The sequence below is a fragment of the Barbus barbus genome, assembly GCF_936440315.1.
Source record: "Barbus barbus genome assembly, chromosome: 23".
Lineage (NCBI taxonomy): Eukaryota > Metazoa > Chordata > Actinopteri > Cypriniformes > Cyprinidae > Barbus > Barbus barbus.
The window spans coordinates 30,635,099-30,650,294 of NC_136751.1; the positions used below are offsets into that span (position 1 = coordinate 30,635,099).

At 36.6% G+C, this 15,196-nt stretch overlaps 2 protein-coding genes across 5 annotated transcripts in view; both read right to left on the minus strand.

Moving 5' to 3' along the window:
* Positions 1–1,958: 1,958 nt before the first annotated feature.
* LOC306842702 (TM2 domain-containing protein 3-like) lies at positions 1,959–8,039 on the minus strand. Its single transcript, XM_079373716.1, has 7 exons — positions 7,891–8,039; positions 6,388–6,483; positions 6,131–6,291; positions 5,652–5,826; positions 4,555–4,630; positions 2,916–3,515; positions 1,959–2,637 (listed from the first exon to the last, which is right to left on the minus strand). Exons 1-6 carry the CDS (start codon positions 7,949–7,951, stop codon positions 3,350–3,352), a joined length of 735 nt encoding a protein of 244 aa, XP_079229842.1. The 5' UTR covers positions 7,952–8,039; the 3' UTR covers positions 1,959–2,637; positions 2,916–3,349.
* A 644-nt stretch (positions 8,040–8,683) lies between these two features.
* The window catches only part of LOC306842696 (threonine--tRNA ligase 1, cytoplasmic-like), a gene marked incomplete at its 5' end in the record, with an annotated part of 12,849 nt that continues 6,336 nt past the window's right edge, over positions 8,684–15,196 (minus strand). For all 4 annotated transcript variants that reach the window (XM_079373709.1, XM_079373708.1, XM_079373707.1 and 1 more), the window contains 10 exons: positions 8,684–9,159; positions 9,233–9,347; positions 9,912–9,984; positions 11,566–11,670; positions 11,745–11,845; positions 12,928–13,005; positions 13,094–13,231; positions 13,530–13,692; positions 14,219–14,385; positions 14,487–14,585. In XM_079373709.1, coding sequence (XP_079229835.1) covers positions 9,011–9,159; positions 9,233–9,347; positions 9,912–9,984; positions 11,566–11,670; positions 11,745–11,845; positions 12,928–13,005; positions 13,094–13,231; positions 13,530–13,692; positions 14,219–14,385; positions 14,487–14,585 — 1,188 coding nt within the window. In that variant the 3' untranslated portion in view covers positions 8,684–9,010. The remainder of the gene's footprint in view (positions 9,160–9,232; positions 9,348–9,911; positions 9,985–11,565; positions 11,671–11,744; positions 11,846–12,927; positions 13,006–13,093; positions 13,232–13,529; positions 13,693–14,218; positions 14,386–14,486; positions 14,586–15,196) is intronic.

Sequence of the window (15,196 nt, forward strand, 5' to 3'; positions counted from 1 at the left end):
GTGCATAGAAATGAACATACTTTTCAGAAGCCTGACATTTGTTTAAAATATCCTTTTTTTATTGATCTTATGTAATATTCTAATTTGCTGAGACACTGAATTTTGGGTTTTCATTATCTGTAAGCCATAATCATCAAAATATCAAGAAACAAAGGCTTGAAATATTTCACTCTATGTGTAATGAATCTATATAATATATGGGTTTCACTTTCTGAAACGAGTGACAAAAAATATTGACCTTTTTCACGATATTCTACTTTTTTTAGATGTACCTGTACGCTAATTACAAGTACTTAATATGATTATGTAATCCAGATTTGTTACCCAGCTCTGTTTGTAAATAGATAGGGTCATGTTTGGTAGAACTGCCTAGTATATACTGCACACTTCCTTTGGTTTTAAAAAGCATAATTTATATATATATATATATAGAGAGAGAGAGCGAGAGAGAAATGTCAGAGTAGAATGATACCGCTGCTGCATGACTCCAATTCAGCCGGTGACATCTCAGAATTGAGTTATTTTGCATTTTAAAGCTTGCAACATTTGGAGGTCTGTTGAAATAATGGAGCTGACAGCACTTCTGCTTCATCCATCGCACTGTACATGGAAGGTCAAGTTGAATGAGTGCATTGCATTGTGGGATACAGTATGCACTGCACATTTTGGCAAATGTAGTGAATCATCCAGGTTCATACAGACAGAAAGCGTGCATAGAGTGCACAGTACACACATTATACAGTGCAGAAACCGTTTGAGTGGTAATGTGTTTAAAACATGCCCCTGCTTCATTATATAAGACTGAAAACACATCAGAGAAAACAAAAGCAACTGTTGAAACTGTAGCTCATAAAACCAAACAATCTGTTCAGGGAGAAGATGAGATGAAATCTACGTCAAACGCATTTTTCTGGATGACATCCAGATCTATGTAAAGCATCTTTTACAGGGTGTGTGACATGACTAGAGAAAGTGCTGCTTGTGCCCTCGATAGTAACAGAGCCAGGAGTCGTCCAGGAAGTGCAGCTTTGCTGAGAACTGATCTGCAGCGAGTGCCAAAGCAAGTGGGTGCAGATGAGGAGGCTGAAGATAGATCTGACACACAGCAGATCAAAGCTGCTGCTCTCGAATGTGTGAGGCAGAGCAAAGCCACAGCTTATCCCCAAAATCTGCTGATCAGGACAAACTTCTGCTGTTGTGAACGCTAGAAACACTGTCACTGCTCAGACCAGTGTTTCTGTCCTGCTGCTCTTGCCTAAATATACAGCACACTGTATCCCACAATGCAATGTGCTTGACATGCCCAAAAAACAAAAGCTCTCAGTGCAACGTCGTTAACATAAAAGAAAATATTTTGGAGAACATTGGGATCCAAAGAATATTGATTTTCATTGTATGAGAGACTCATGACAGATTGAACATGTTTGGCTGAACTATAAGCACTTGTTTCTAACATACTGTACTATTTAATAGCAGTTAGCAGTATATACTATGTCCTGGAGGTTTGGAACACAGCCGTCTCTGTGCTTCAAAACACAGAAAGTGAAAGTGTGGTCGGAGGTCCGGATGAACTAAAACACAGATGTGTGGAGATATGAAGAGAAGAAACGAGCACTTATATTCAGTCCCAGTGACAGATTCTGTGTTTGTTCAGGCTGAAACACGACCAAAGAGCCTGAAGGGTCTCGAAACGCCCCGTTCTGACCGATTATAGAAGATGTTTCACATTCTACAGATATTCAGAGCTGTTTAACTCTTCCATCACCAGTACTAGTGCTGCTAGTGCCTTTACCAGAGCCGCTGTCAGCTGCTGGACTAGAACACAGATGAACAAACACTAACCTGTCATTCCTGGGAGACTGTTTCAGCTTTATGCTCAGTTTAGCCTCCTATCATCATGTCTTCATTCATACTAGTGGAAAAACATCCAAAGTACACATTTAAGTGTTTTTATTACGTAATTCCACTTTATTTGCATCTGTAGATTTCAATTTCAATCCATATCTTTAAAGAGTTTTTTCTCTTATATACAGCAGACTTTAGAGTTTCATTCCTCTGTATTCTGAAGGTTTCTTCAGATTTATACAAATACTGATTTATACAACATTTTATTCCTAAAAACATGGTTAAAATGTGTTTGTTTTCAGACCGTTTACAGTATTTTCTATGGAAGGCCTGTTTTCTGCCACATATAAAAAATAACAATTGCGACTTTTTCTCTCACAATTTCAATTGTTTTCATGCAATTCTCGCAAAAAAAAGTTACAAACAATTGAAAGTAAACTCAGAATTTATACTTTTCCTTACAATTCTATATTTCTGTTTCTGCCATGAAATAAAAAATAAAAAATGTAATTGCAAATTCTCACAATTGCAAGTTTAGATATTTCACAATTCTGATTTTAAATCTCGTATTTCAGAGTTTATATCCGCGATTCTGACTTTTCTTCACACAATTGTTAGATATAAACACAGAATTGTGAGACAAATGACTGAATTGAGAATTAAAGTGTCACAATTACCTATTTATTTTTTTTATGCCATGGCGGAGACAAGCTTACACAATTTTCTGATTTATGGAGTGATAAAAACAAACCTCAGGTTAAAACCTTTAATATAAACAAATCCAAACTAGTGCTGTCAAACGATTAATCGCATTCAAAATAAACCTTTTTCTTCGCATAATATATGTGTGAGGTGTATATTTATTATGCATATATAACTACACACACATGCATGAATATACAGTATTTAAGAAAAATGTTAAATATAAATATATTTATATATAATATCAATTATATGAATACAAATATATTCTAAATATGTGTGTGCATTTACATAAATATAAACATTACACACACACATTATGTAAACAAAAACTCTTATTTTGGATGTGATTAATCGTTTGACAGCACTAATCCAAACTAATGTTGAGCCTGACTTTATCTTCATATTTTCACCTGTAGTGTCTCGTCTTGCTGAATCTGTGAGGAATAATATATATATATATATATATATATATAGATGAAGACATAAAGCCAAACACAGGTGAGAATCATCATGAACCTGACGGAGTTTTAATCAGATCACCAGTGAGAAACAATGAATCATATATATACACACAGCAGTAATATTACACAGAAACAGAGGAGTTTAGATACATATTGTACATGTTTTAGACTCCAAACCGTAAAGCGTCTTCCTCCGACGGCTTTGTCAGACGTGCAGCTGAAGGCATGAACGCATCGGGAGCAGATGGGAATCTGCCGCAGTGGGAGTTTGGACGCGACACGTGAGAATCGAGCTGGAAATCTGGGATGGAGGAGTCACAGTCACGCCATCCGAACCCTCAGATGTAGAGAGAGCCGTCGGCCGGCCCCACGTATCCCACGCCGATCAGCAGCACGTCGATCAGTGTCCAGATGCCCAGGCCTCCGAAGCTGAAGAGCTTCCCCAGCCCTTCCCTCCACTGGCCCAGATAGAAGCGGTCCGCACCGAAGCCGCCCAGAGAGATGCTGCGCACACAGAGCGTCCGGTGAGCATGCACCAGGACCACAGCCACAGCAACGTGTTACTGTTTGTGAGAAGTAACTAGTAATATAACTAATTACTTTTTTAAAGTAACGTGCCCAACACTGCATACTATACAATGATTTATTACTTGTTTTTGTTGAATAATACAGAATATAAAAAGCTTTAAAAAAAATAATCGCATATTAAATCGCAATATTGGTAAAAATAAATAAATAAATTGCAATTAGATTATTTTCCAAAATCGTTCAGCCCTACTTCAGAGCCAGAATCAGAGAATTACATTTGCAACATCCTCACAGTACAACTTTTTACTAGCCATTTGGTGATTTTCTCGTTAGGTGTTTTAGAAGGTCCCAGCTGGGGTCACATGACAAGAGCGATGCAAGAAGACTTATTAGCTTTTGTTAATAAAACTTTCATTTCTTTGTTTAATATAAGTGAGTGTCTTTATCGTTGCAGGGTTTTCATAAAAAAAAAAGATAATGAACGACAAACTAAGCATTCGTTTTAAATAAGGAAGACCTTATTTATTTGGGTTACAACGCAAGGCTATATCGATCTTAATTTTGTTAATAAAACTTAGATGTTTAATATACGCAAATTTGCCATTGTGCTATTTTACGGCTGATGTGTTTTAATTAATAAAACAATAATAAACCACAAACTACGATCGTTTTAAGGGAAAATCCATATTTATTTGTGTTAAACGCGGGTAAAACATATCCTTATTCATTTTATTAATAAAAGTTCAAAGTTTAATATGTGAATTTGACGTTGTACTATTTCATTGTATAGCCTATGTTTGTTTTTATTAATAATAATGAACCATAAGCAACAGCAAGGAGCGTCTCTGTAATAAAACACGAGTTTGTTTGTTCATCACAGGATCACAGAGAGCGAACATTTGATTTAAACCTAAATCCAATCCAGATGAAAGTACTGAAGCTCAAACAGATTTATCACATCATACTAACACACAACTCTCATGCTTGTGATTGAAATGCGTGTGAAGTGGATCACCTGAGGGCCAGAGCCGTGGACCACTTATATCCCCCCGTCCAGTTACAGAACAGACGCTTGTGAAACAGCCGCTTACCTGCGAACACAACAGCACAAACACACCTGAAGGAAAACAGCACTCAGTCTTCAGCTGAACACAAAAGAAGATATTGTGAAGAATGAGGGAAACCAAGCAATTGCCGGTAGCCACTGACTTCCGTAGCAGGGAAAGAAATATAATGGAAGTGATATATTTCTGGATGGAAATATAATGTGATATTGATTTTATACAACAGTTCAATAAACAATAGGTTAATATGAAGAGACTTACGTTTTAGACACCATATTGGCTGTTTTTGCTCCATTTCGTCGACAAAAAAAAAAATTAATTCCAAACAGCTATAGCACTGTTTTGCATCTCTGAGAAACACGACAGTGATCGTTCCTGAACGAATCAACCATTAAATGATTCGGTTCAGTCGCAATGACTCACTTATTAACACTGACTTTCTGCCACCTACTGGTGCTTTTAATTTCACATTTAAAGTCTATTTTCATCTTTAAAATAATTATAAATATCAGTATTCAATGTTTTATGTTTAAAATGTCAAAAGATTATGCATTTGTAACTGGTTAAAGCACTCCATGTCCCTCTGAGCTGCATTAACGTGTGTAAATACATCTAAATGCTACTTCAGATGCATCTTCTGCGAAGATTAATTTTGATGAGACTGGTTTCATTTGTTTGGTAACAGCCTAAATGTGTATTATCTTAATTGACTGATTAAATGTAACAATTTGACTCAAAAGATGTACACTTTTAGAAAAAAATTGCTTTATTACAGGTAAAAATCCATTTAAACTTAAATGAAAAGATTAATTAATCACTGATGTGAACTGACCACACAGAATATGAAGAATATCAAAAACTGCAGCTGTGCACGGTAATCAGATATCAGCACAATAACACATTCTGTTAAATATCGTGTAATTATCATTATCGAAAAAATCCAAGAAAATATAGAGATTATTTTTTTTTTCAATATCGCACACCCTTACTCACAAGGAGTGTGTGTGTGTTATGGTGTGTGTGAGAGTGTGTGTGTGTGTGTGTGTACCGAGGCAGTGCACGTGCTCCAGAGCTTCACAGTTAGCGTTATAGCGTCTGCGGGGACACGACACAGTCATGCAGCTGGTGGAGTTTGAGCAGCGATACTGTGACGGATCCAGCTGCCAACAGAAGCGACAGTCCAGCGTCAGCGTGAAGTTCTGCTGCGGCAGACTCTGCTCGTTCTGAAACACACACGCAGAACAGACTGGAAAACACCTCTTAACTAATGCATTAAGCATCTGAGCTCTTTATTTTCACTTATTATTAAACAACCAACAGATTATTTATGAACTCAACTGAAATTGTGGATGAGGACAGAAATAATTTCTTGACGGTGTTCTAATATGAAAAAATTATCCAATATCTATTTATTTTCCAAAAATGAAGTTTCAAAATGATTTCAGTGGACGACACAGCAATGTGTGATTTATAATGGAGCGAGGCGAGTGTTAACGGGTCAAACTGGACACTCTGAGAGAATCTCACCACACAGTGAACGCCGGCTCTGGCTCTGCAGGTGAAGTTGGCCGGCCGGCCGTAGCTGCAGTTGTGATGAAATGCGCAGATCATGCAGTCGGCTGGGAGTCTGGAGCACAGACCGCCGCTGGGACACCTGGACAGGTAGCTATCGGTCACCACCGGAGCAGCTGAGCACACACACACACACACACACACACAGAGATGTTTATGCTGGATGCTCCGTTTGAATCTGACGCTCTGGACGGTGCTGGAGGGTCACTCACTGGAAGAAGCGGTCAGGGCCACCGGGCTGCTCATCACCGGGCTCTGCTGCGCTGTATACGGCGGCTCCTGACCCACGTGAGGAGAGCTCAGATACGCTGAGAGACACACACACAGAGAGAGAGAGAGAGAGAGAGAGAGAGAGAGAGAGTTACACACACACACACACAGAGAGAGAGTTACACACACACAGAGAGAGAGAGAGAGTTACACACACACACACACACACACAGCAGAGAGAGAGGTACACACACACACACACACACACAGCAGAGAGAGAGTCACACACACACACACACACACACAGCAGAGAGAGAGTCACACACACACACACACACACACACAATCAGACTGTATGTGTGTACTGCATGAATGTGATCATCTAAGGTTGGAAAAAAGGAACATCTGTTTCTCCTCAATCAATATGTAATCCAGCATAACTCAATATAATTAAAGCAAAAGTGTGCTTCAATATAATTCCATGTAATTGTAATTCAAAAATATTTTCCATAATAATTTTGAATAATTATAATCATATACATATAATATATACATTTTTTATTTACAGTACAATAGTTTGCAATAGTAATATATATATATATATATATATATATTCTTATTGATTTGCTTAATTTCTTAAAACATTCTTTGGAATAATAATTAGTTATTACTCATTTATATTTTACAGTACTATTACTGCAATAGTGCTATATTTATGGATTTGTTTAATTTGTGAATTTAAATGATGATCCTTTTTAATAATAATTATGATAAAATATTCATTTTTATTTTACAGTAGTGTTCTACAATAGTAAAATATATTTTTATTGATTTACTTCATTTCTAATTGAAATAATGAAACCCATTTATGAATAATAATAATAATTAGTTATCATTATTAAATTATAATAATTGTTTTACAGTACAATATTATTGCAGTAGTAAGTTTTATTGATTTGTCTAATCCATATATTTTAAATAATAATGAAACTAAATATTACTTTGAATAATCAATTAACTACTATTTTTTATTTTACAATACAATAGAATTATTGCAACAGTAATAGCTAACTTTGAGTTGTTTGTGTTTTATTTTCATATTTTAAATAATATTAAAATAAACTTTTTTGAATAATCAAAGTAATGATTTACTTATTTTTATAGTGTAGTCACACTGAATGGGTAAAGCAGCTATTGCTTATTTGTTTTGCATGAAATACAGGTATTTTAGAGATAAATAGAGATGTAAACAACAGACGCTCTGATAACAGAATACTGCAGTTACACCAGGATACTACAGTCATACTAAGGTAACGTTACTGCACATATATATCGTGTAAATACCGCGGTATACCGTGGTAGGAGTGCTTCTCATCCTAGTGTTTACACGGACGCATGTAACTCAAATAAAACCGTGATAATATTGATGAACTGTAACAGAAACACGGTACTTCCACGGTAACAGAGTCCAGAGGCAGATAACGATGAGTTTAGCGAGCTCTTACCGATCACACATTTGGAGTAAATGTCCAGCAGCAGCAGAAACAGCATCAAATACGAGCTCATGGTGTTCCGTTCGCGATTAAAAACACATTTCAGTCCGTTCTCTAGCGTCCAGATCCACAACTCCGCTGACTCTACTTCCGGCTTCCGCTCCCGTAAAAGTCCCGGCGGCTCATAGTTCAACATAAAAGTCCCATGAAGCACATCTTTGCTTTAATGAGAGAAAAAATAACGTCCAATATTTTACTGGAAAAACTTTGCTATCTTGATAAAAAATAAATAATGAACCCAAAAACATTTCCAAATAATATAGTTTATAAGGTTTTTAGCTGTATTCACCAGAAAAGAGCATGGTTACTACCGGAAATAAAGAAGTAAAGAGAGAAAGAAAAACATTGTGCTATGAATTGCTCACACCTTATAATGTGCTAAACTAAGTTTAAATTGTTATAATGCTTTCTTCTATTATTTTGATCTATTCATTGTTATTATATTTTTATATAATATAGCAATTTTGAATTTAATTGAAAGAAAGGAAGACAGAAGTAGATTTTAAGATGCATAATATCTATACAGCTAGCTCCAGATGTTAGGTCTCTGCTGATGTTTCTAAATAATGGTGAAAATAAACTGAGGAAGAAACTTTGCTTCATTAAATGTAATTTGTACACTGGTTTAATGTGACAGCGATGAAAGATTAAGAGAGACGCTTATAATGGTCATTAAAACTAAATTGCTTTGATATATGGAAGATAAAGACGAGCTTCCAAAGGAACAAACGATAAACATGACAGTGATTCTCTGAGTCTTTATTTCTAACCGTCAGAACACAAGACACTTCGACACCAAACCATCATCCAACAAACACAAGCCTTCACTTTCAGAGCATCCTCTTCCTCCTCCTCCGACTCCTCCTCTGTCTCAGACTGCTCCTCCTCCTCCGTCTCAGACTCCTCCTCCTCCTCCGTCTCAGACTCCTCCTCCTCCTCCTCCTCCTCAGACTCAGTAGACTCCTCCTCTGACTCCTCCTCCTCCTCTGACTCCTCCTCCTCCTCCGTCTCAGACTCCTCCTCCTCCGTCTCAGACTCCTCCTCCTCCGTCTCAGACTCCTCCTCCTCCGTCTCAGAAGTCTTCCTCGGCGCTGCGGCAGCGTGAGTGTCTGAGGAGCATCAGTCTCTGCATCACCTGCTCCACACTCAGCTCTCCGTGCACTTTATTATCTCTGGTTCTGACGTTCACGCTGCTAGCGGCGCGCTCCTTCTCTCCCACCACTGCCAAACAAACACACATCAGCGCATGCCTTCAGAGAAGAGCCTCAAACTCTCTCAGACGCTCAGCTCTCACCCAGGATGAAGTTATACTGCGCCAGCTGCGCGTTACGAATCTTCTTATTCAGAAGACAACCGGAGTCCAGATCAGCATCGGCCATGAATCCAGCTTCAACAAACCTCTTACAGACCTGCAGCGGGAGGAAGATCACTGATCAGATGAGAACAATTCACTTCAGCTCCATTAATAACACAGTTTTTCTGCAGCATCAGTATTTGATGAAGTTTGCAATGCAAGAATAGCATTAAATATCCTCTACAGCTACAACACATTTGGTAACACTTTCTAAGAAGCCCGTATTTTTAAGGCATTATAATGAATGCATAATGCATTATAAAAACATTAAAATGTGTTATATCTCATGAATAATCATAACAACAATTATAATACTTTATACTTACATATTTGTGGTTATAACTTTTAAGAGTGATTAATTATAACACTCAATGAACACCTTATTAAATCTACTTCATTTGTAATGGATTATATCATTAATCTTGACATTGTTTAAGATCTGCACAGTATCTAGTGTTCCCTGTGAGGTTAATGTGATCAGAGCTAGTTAATACTTTCAACCGGAAAAATTATATACACACACACACACACACACATACATATACACACACACCGACACACACCAACACACGCACACTGCTTTGTAGTTGAGTGACTGATCTCAGAGCAGATGCTGTACCTGTTTGGCGTATTCTTCAAGAGACGGGTTCACAGGCACCAGCATCACCTGACGTGGAGACAACCACAGCGGCCTGACCAAACACAACACACACAGCTCGTGAAGGCTTTCTGAGAACACACACCTTCACTCTACAAGCTGTCCACACTGCAAATGTGATGCAGGTCTGCAAAGATACGGCTGTGATGCAACTACATCTCATTACATATGCAAAGAGGTTAGCCAATGGCAACAGACTTAAGGCATTAACATATAGGAGTCTTAAAGACACAGCAGCAATAGTGCTTTTAATATAGCAGTGATTTAAGGTGAAGAGAGACGGTTATAAAGGGTCAAATAATACATTGTTTTGAGAATATTGTATTAAGTTTATTTTTATTAATTTTGTATTTTCAATCTTCATTTTAAAGTTTTAGTAATTTTATGTGCTTCTGCCATATTAGTTTTTGCCTTTAAAACTAGTGTCATTTTATCATCTCATTTTTACACTGCAAAAAATATTCTCTTAGTGTTTTTGTCTTGTTTTCTAGAATAAATATATAAACATTATTGAATCAAGATGAATTTACTGTACAAGTAAAATGACTTAAGATATTATGTCTTGTTTTCTGTAAAAACAAACAAACAAACAAAAACAAAACACGCGCACACACACACACACACACACACACACCTGCCAATGGGGACAATAATCTTGTTTAGCCTTTGAATTAAGATTATTTTTCTTGCTTTTCTTGTTTAAAGCAAAAACTAACAAAAGCTAGATTTTTTTTTTCTTCAAAAACAAGACTTAATATCTTAAATCACTTGTCCAGTAACTGCATGTTGATTCAAGGATGTTTAGATATTTATACTAGAAAACAAGACACAAATACTAAGTAAGAAAATCATTTTTTGCAGTGTTTTAGTGCTTATTTTGCTGTTTCTGATGACTGAACTACTGACGTTTGCTTACAGCTGATAGTTCAAAATAAGTCTCATTAAATTTCATAAAACACCCCTACTATACATCCATAAATAATATGCATCTTGAACGTGCTCTAAGGAAAACATTTCATTTCTTTCCTTTCCAGAATATGTTATTAAATATGTTTAATAATGTATTTTTGATAGTGCTGTCAAATTATTAATCATATATAATATATGTGTGTGTATGTTTATTATGTATATATAAAGACAAATAGACCGTATATATTTTGGAAATATTTACATGCATATATATTTATTTATATATAAATGCAAACACATGCACGTATATATTTAAGAAAAATATGTTGTGTATATATTAAATATATTTATACATAATATTAAATCTAAGAATATAAATATACAATAAATATATTGTGATCAATCGTTTGACGGCACTAATTTTTGAATTAACGTTTACTATCAACCAACAGTTTCAATCAAATATAACACTTGATTATTTGCCCAACACCAAAAGTCTTATGACATCACCTGATCTGCAACACTCACATATTAGTTATGATACTAGTATTAATTACTAATGTTATCAAGATGTTTACACAGACGCCTCTTAATCTGAATGAGAACTGTAAAAAATACTATAGTATTTTGTTTATTTCAATTACCGAAATCGGTTAGTTTTAGTAAAGACTAATGGAATATATACAGATAATATCAGTTTTATCACCATTTCCCGGCGTAGTTCTCGGTGAGGATGGCGATCATTCTCTCCACGGAGCCCAGGATGGCGCGGTGAATGATGACCGGTCGGTCCTTGTCGTCGCCATCTCTCCTGCAGCGGGTCAGACGATTAAACTCTGAATCACAGCCGCGTGAGCTTCCACAGATCATCTGAGCTCTACTCACCCCACATACGTCAGATTGAAGCGGATGGGCAGCTGGAAGTCCAGCTGAATCGTGGCACACTGGTGATAACGGCCGATGGCGTCTTTAATCTTAATGTCAATCTACAACACAACAGATGATTATTATTCCTGCACGACAAACGCCTGCTTCAGAGGATTTATGTTTGGAGTTTAAAAAACCCAGAATAACATGGAATCAGTGTTAGTAATGTATGCAGACAAACCAAAACGTATTCAGACACCTTCAACATTTCTCCCATAATCAGTTTATTCGCTATAGTTTAGAAAATGGTAATAAAATATGAGAAGAGCTCAGAGTTAAACTGCGTCAGAACAAACTGATCTTGATGATGTCAGATAACTTTGATAGAAAGGTATGTAATGAATTGGGTTGAATAGCTGTCAGATGTTAAAGTTAAGAACATAATTAGATAATACCAATTTAGCTCAACCAATCACCAAGCAATGCTTCATTTAGTTCAGTCTGTGGTGGAGAAACATCACATTAGCAATTAAAGAAAAACACTGAAGCAAAACATGATCGGCTCAAAGTGTCTGAATACTTTTTACTGGTAGTCCACTGTATGAAGTATTTTATACAGTTTACTTTATTTTGCTCTCCTCACTTACATAAATGAACTATAGTATCCTGTACCCACTAAAAAAATACCAAAATTATATCTGGTGTTTTTTGGAAAATAAATGATAGAAATTAATACTTTTACTCAGCAAGGATGCTTTAAATTGATTAAAAGTGATGATAAAAACATGTATAATGTTACAGAAGTTTTCTATTTCAGATAAATGCTGTTCTTCTGAACTTTCTCTTCAACAAAGAAACCTGAAAAATTCTACTCCGCTGTTTTCAACAATAATAATAATAATAATAATAATAATAAATGATTTTTGAGCAGCAAATCAGAATATAAGAATGATTTCTGATGCTAGAAATTTAGTTTTGAAATCACAGGAATGACTTACATTTTCAAATAGAAAAGTTATTTTAAATAATAAAAATTTCAAAATTTTACTGTACTTTGGATCAAATAAATGGAAAGAAGAGACTTCTTTAAAAAACATGAAAAATATATATTGTAATGATACAATATTATAATTATATTTAATTTCATTTTAATTTAAATTAACCAAAACATTTGTTGATTTATGAGGAGCACTTTCCTGACCTTGGGTCCATAAAAAGCCCCGTCTCCTGGATTAAGCTTCCACGGCTCTCCGAACTCATTCAGGCTGTTCTCGAGTTGCTACAAAATACAAACTCAGTTAATATTCCACAGAAACATCTACAACACTCCAATCTTAAAGACAGCAGGGAAAATGCTATTCTGGAACCTTCTCAGCCTGATTCCACACAGCGATGTCGCCCAGAAACGTCTCCGGACGCGTGGAGAGATGCAGCTGGAAGGAGAAGCCGAAGACATCATAGACGCAGCGCAAGAAATCCAGACAGCCCTTCATCTCCGACTCGATCTGAAACACAAGCAGCAAACAATCAGGTTCTGTCTCTGCAAAGATCTAGATCAGCTGCTGAGCTCTTTATTAAAGGCACTGTGTGTCTCTGTGGGATTGACAGCGGAGTACATCAAGCTTTTATTATTCATTTAGTGTGCTAAAATAACTAAAACTGAAATAAATAACACTATATAGAATAAAAAAAATAATAAAAATGACAAAAGCACAATAAAATTACTTTAAAATTTTACAAAAATTTAAATGAAAAAATATATATATTTTCTAGTATCTGAAAGACAGTGAAGCGTCGCTGCACCTGATCCATAGTGCAGAATATATGAGCGTCGTCCTGCTGGAAGCGGCGGACTCTCGTGAGGCCCGTCAGTGTTCCTGAGAGCTCGTTACGATGCAAAACACCAAAATCAGCCAATCTGAGAGGAAGTTCACGCCAGGAGCGCGGCCGATGGCCGAACATCAGACTGACAGACAGAGGAACAGGTGGACAGATGAAGGACGGACACAAGCAGATAATGCTAGGTTCAAAACATGAGCAGAGACAGAATATTAGTCAGTCATAAACACCCAAACTACTCCGATACTTCAAAATACTACTAAATAATATCCAAGACATTTATACAGCGGGTCAAATAAATATTGAACATGTCACTATTTGTTTTTAGTAAATATATTTCTAAAGGTGCTGTTGTCTTGAAATTTTCACCAGCTGTCGGTAACAACCTAACATACATACAAAGAAAACAAAACAAATAAATTCAGAAATTGAGTTATAAAAATTTTTTTGAGTTAAAAATATGTTTTGTAATTTAAATCTATTGACACAAATAAATATAAAAGAAACACTTAACAGTGTCTTTTGATGTTTTCTTTCCACTAGTCTGAAAAAAACTTGCAATACAAACCAATCAACTGGGAAGTATAATATAGATCTATTATTTAATATTTGAACCCTTATTACATCTAATCCAGCTCAGAGTTCTGGTTTACCAGTGTCCAGGGCAGTTCATGGGCTTCAGAGCGAAGACGTCTTGCTCCACGGGGAAGGAGAACATGTTTTCACTGTAGTGCTGCCAGTGACCAGACGTCTCCCACAGTTTACTGTTATAGATGTTCGGAGATGCCACCTCCTGGAAGCCACGTCTGCTGTACTCCTCCTGCGCGCGCACACACACACACACACACACACACACCATGAACGGCGCTGTGGGATTCAGCGTTTGACTGTACTTTATACGGAGCTTGTTTGCTGATGTACCCTGATGAACTCCGTCAGCGTGTTGTAGATGTAAGCGCCTCGCGGCAGAAAGAAGCAGCTTCCTGGACTCAGATCATGGAAGAAGAAAAGTTCTTGATCCTGCAAATCACACCACAAGAGAGCGAGATCTTAACAAGCTCCTTCACTCATACTTGAGGAGGAAGTGACATGCATCGCCCCACGGGAGGTGAAGAGACACGTCTGATCAGACAAACTGCCTCCACAGTAAAATACATGATAATGCACTAGAGACCATACGGCACGGCTCTTATATGCAGTATAGGGGTGTTTCATGAGGTAAGAGAAGTCAAAAAGCAAAACCCATTAGCTTTGTGTAATTTAGGAGCTTTCAGCTGGACTGAACACGACGGACACCGACTGATCCTCACAGAAGCCGAGAAACTCACTCACGGTCATTAAGAGACGCTTGTCACACGAGGGGAAAAAACCTTTCAAGATAAACAATGTGAACAGCCCATTCTGAAATAAGATTATGAAAAGCAACTGCATTTGTACATTTCTTTACAAAGCTGCAGTCCATGAAACAGGGTCTGGGGAAGCCAATAAAGAGCAAATAATAGACAGATATTAATCATTAACAATCATAAACATGTCCAATTAAAATAAATAATTATAAAATAAAACACTAACAATTCATTAAAATAAATTTAAAAATAAATTAAATTGTTTAAAACATAAATCAAAACAAA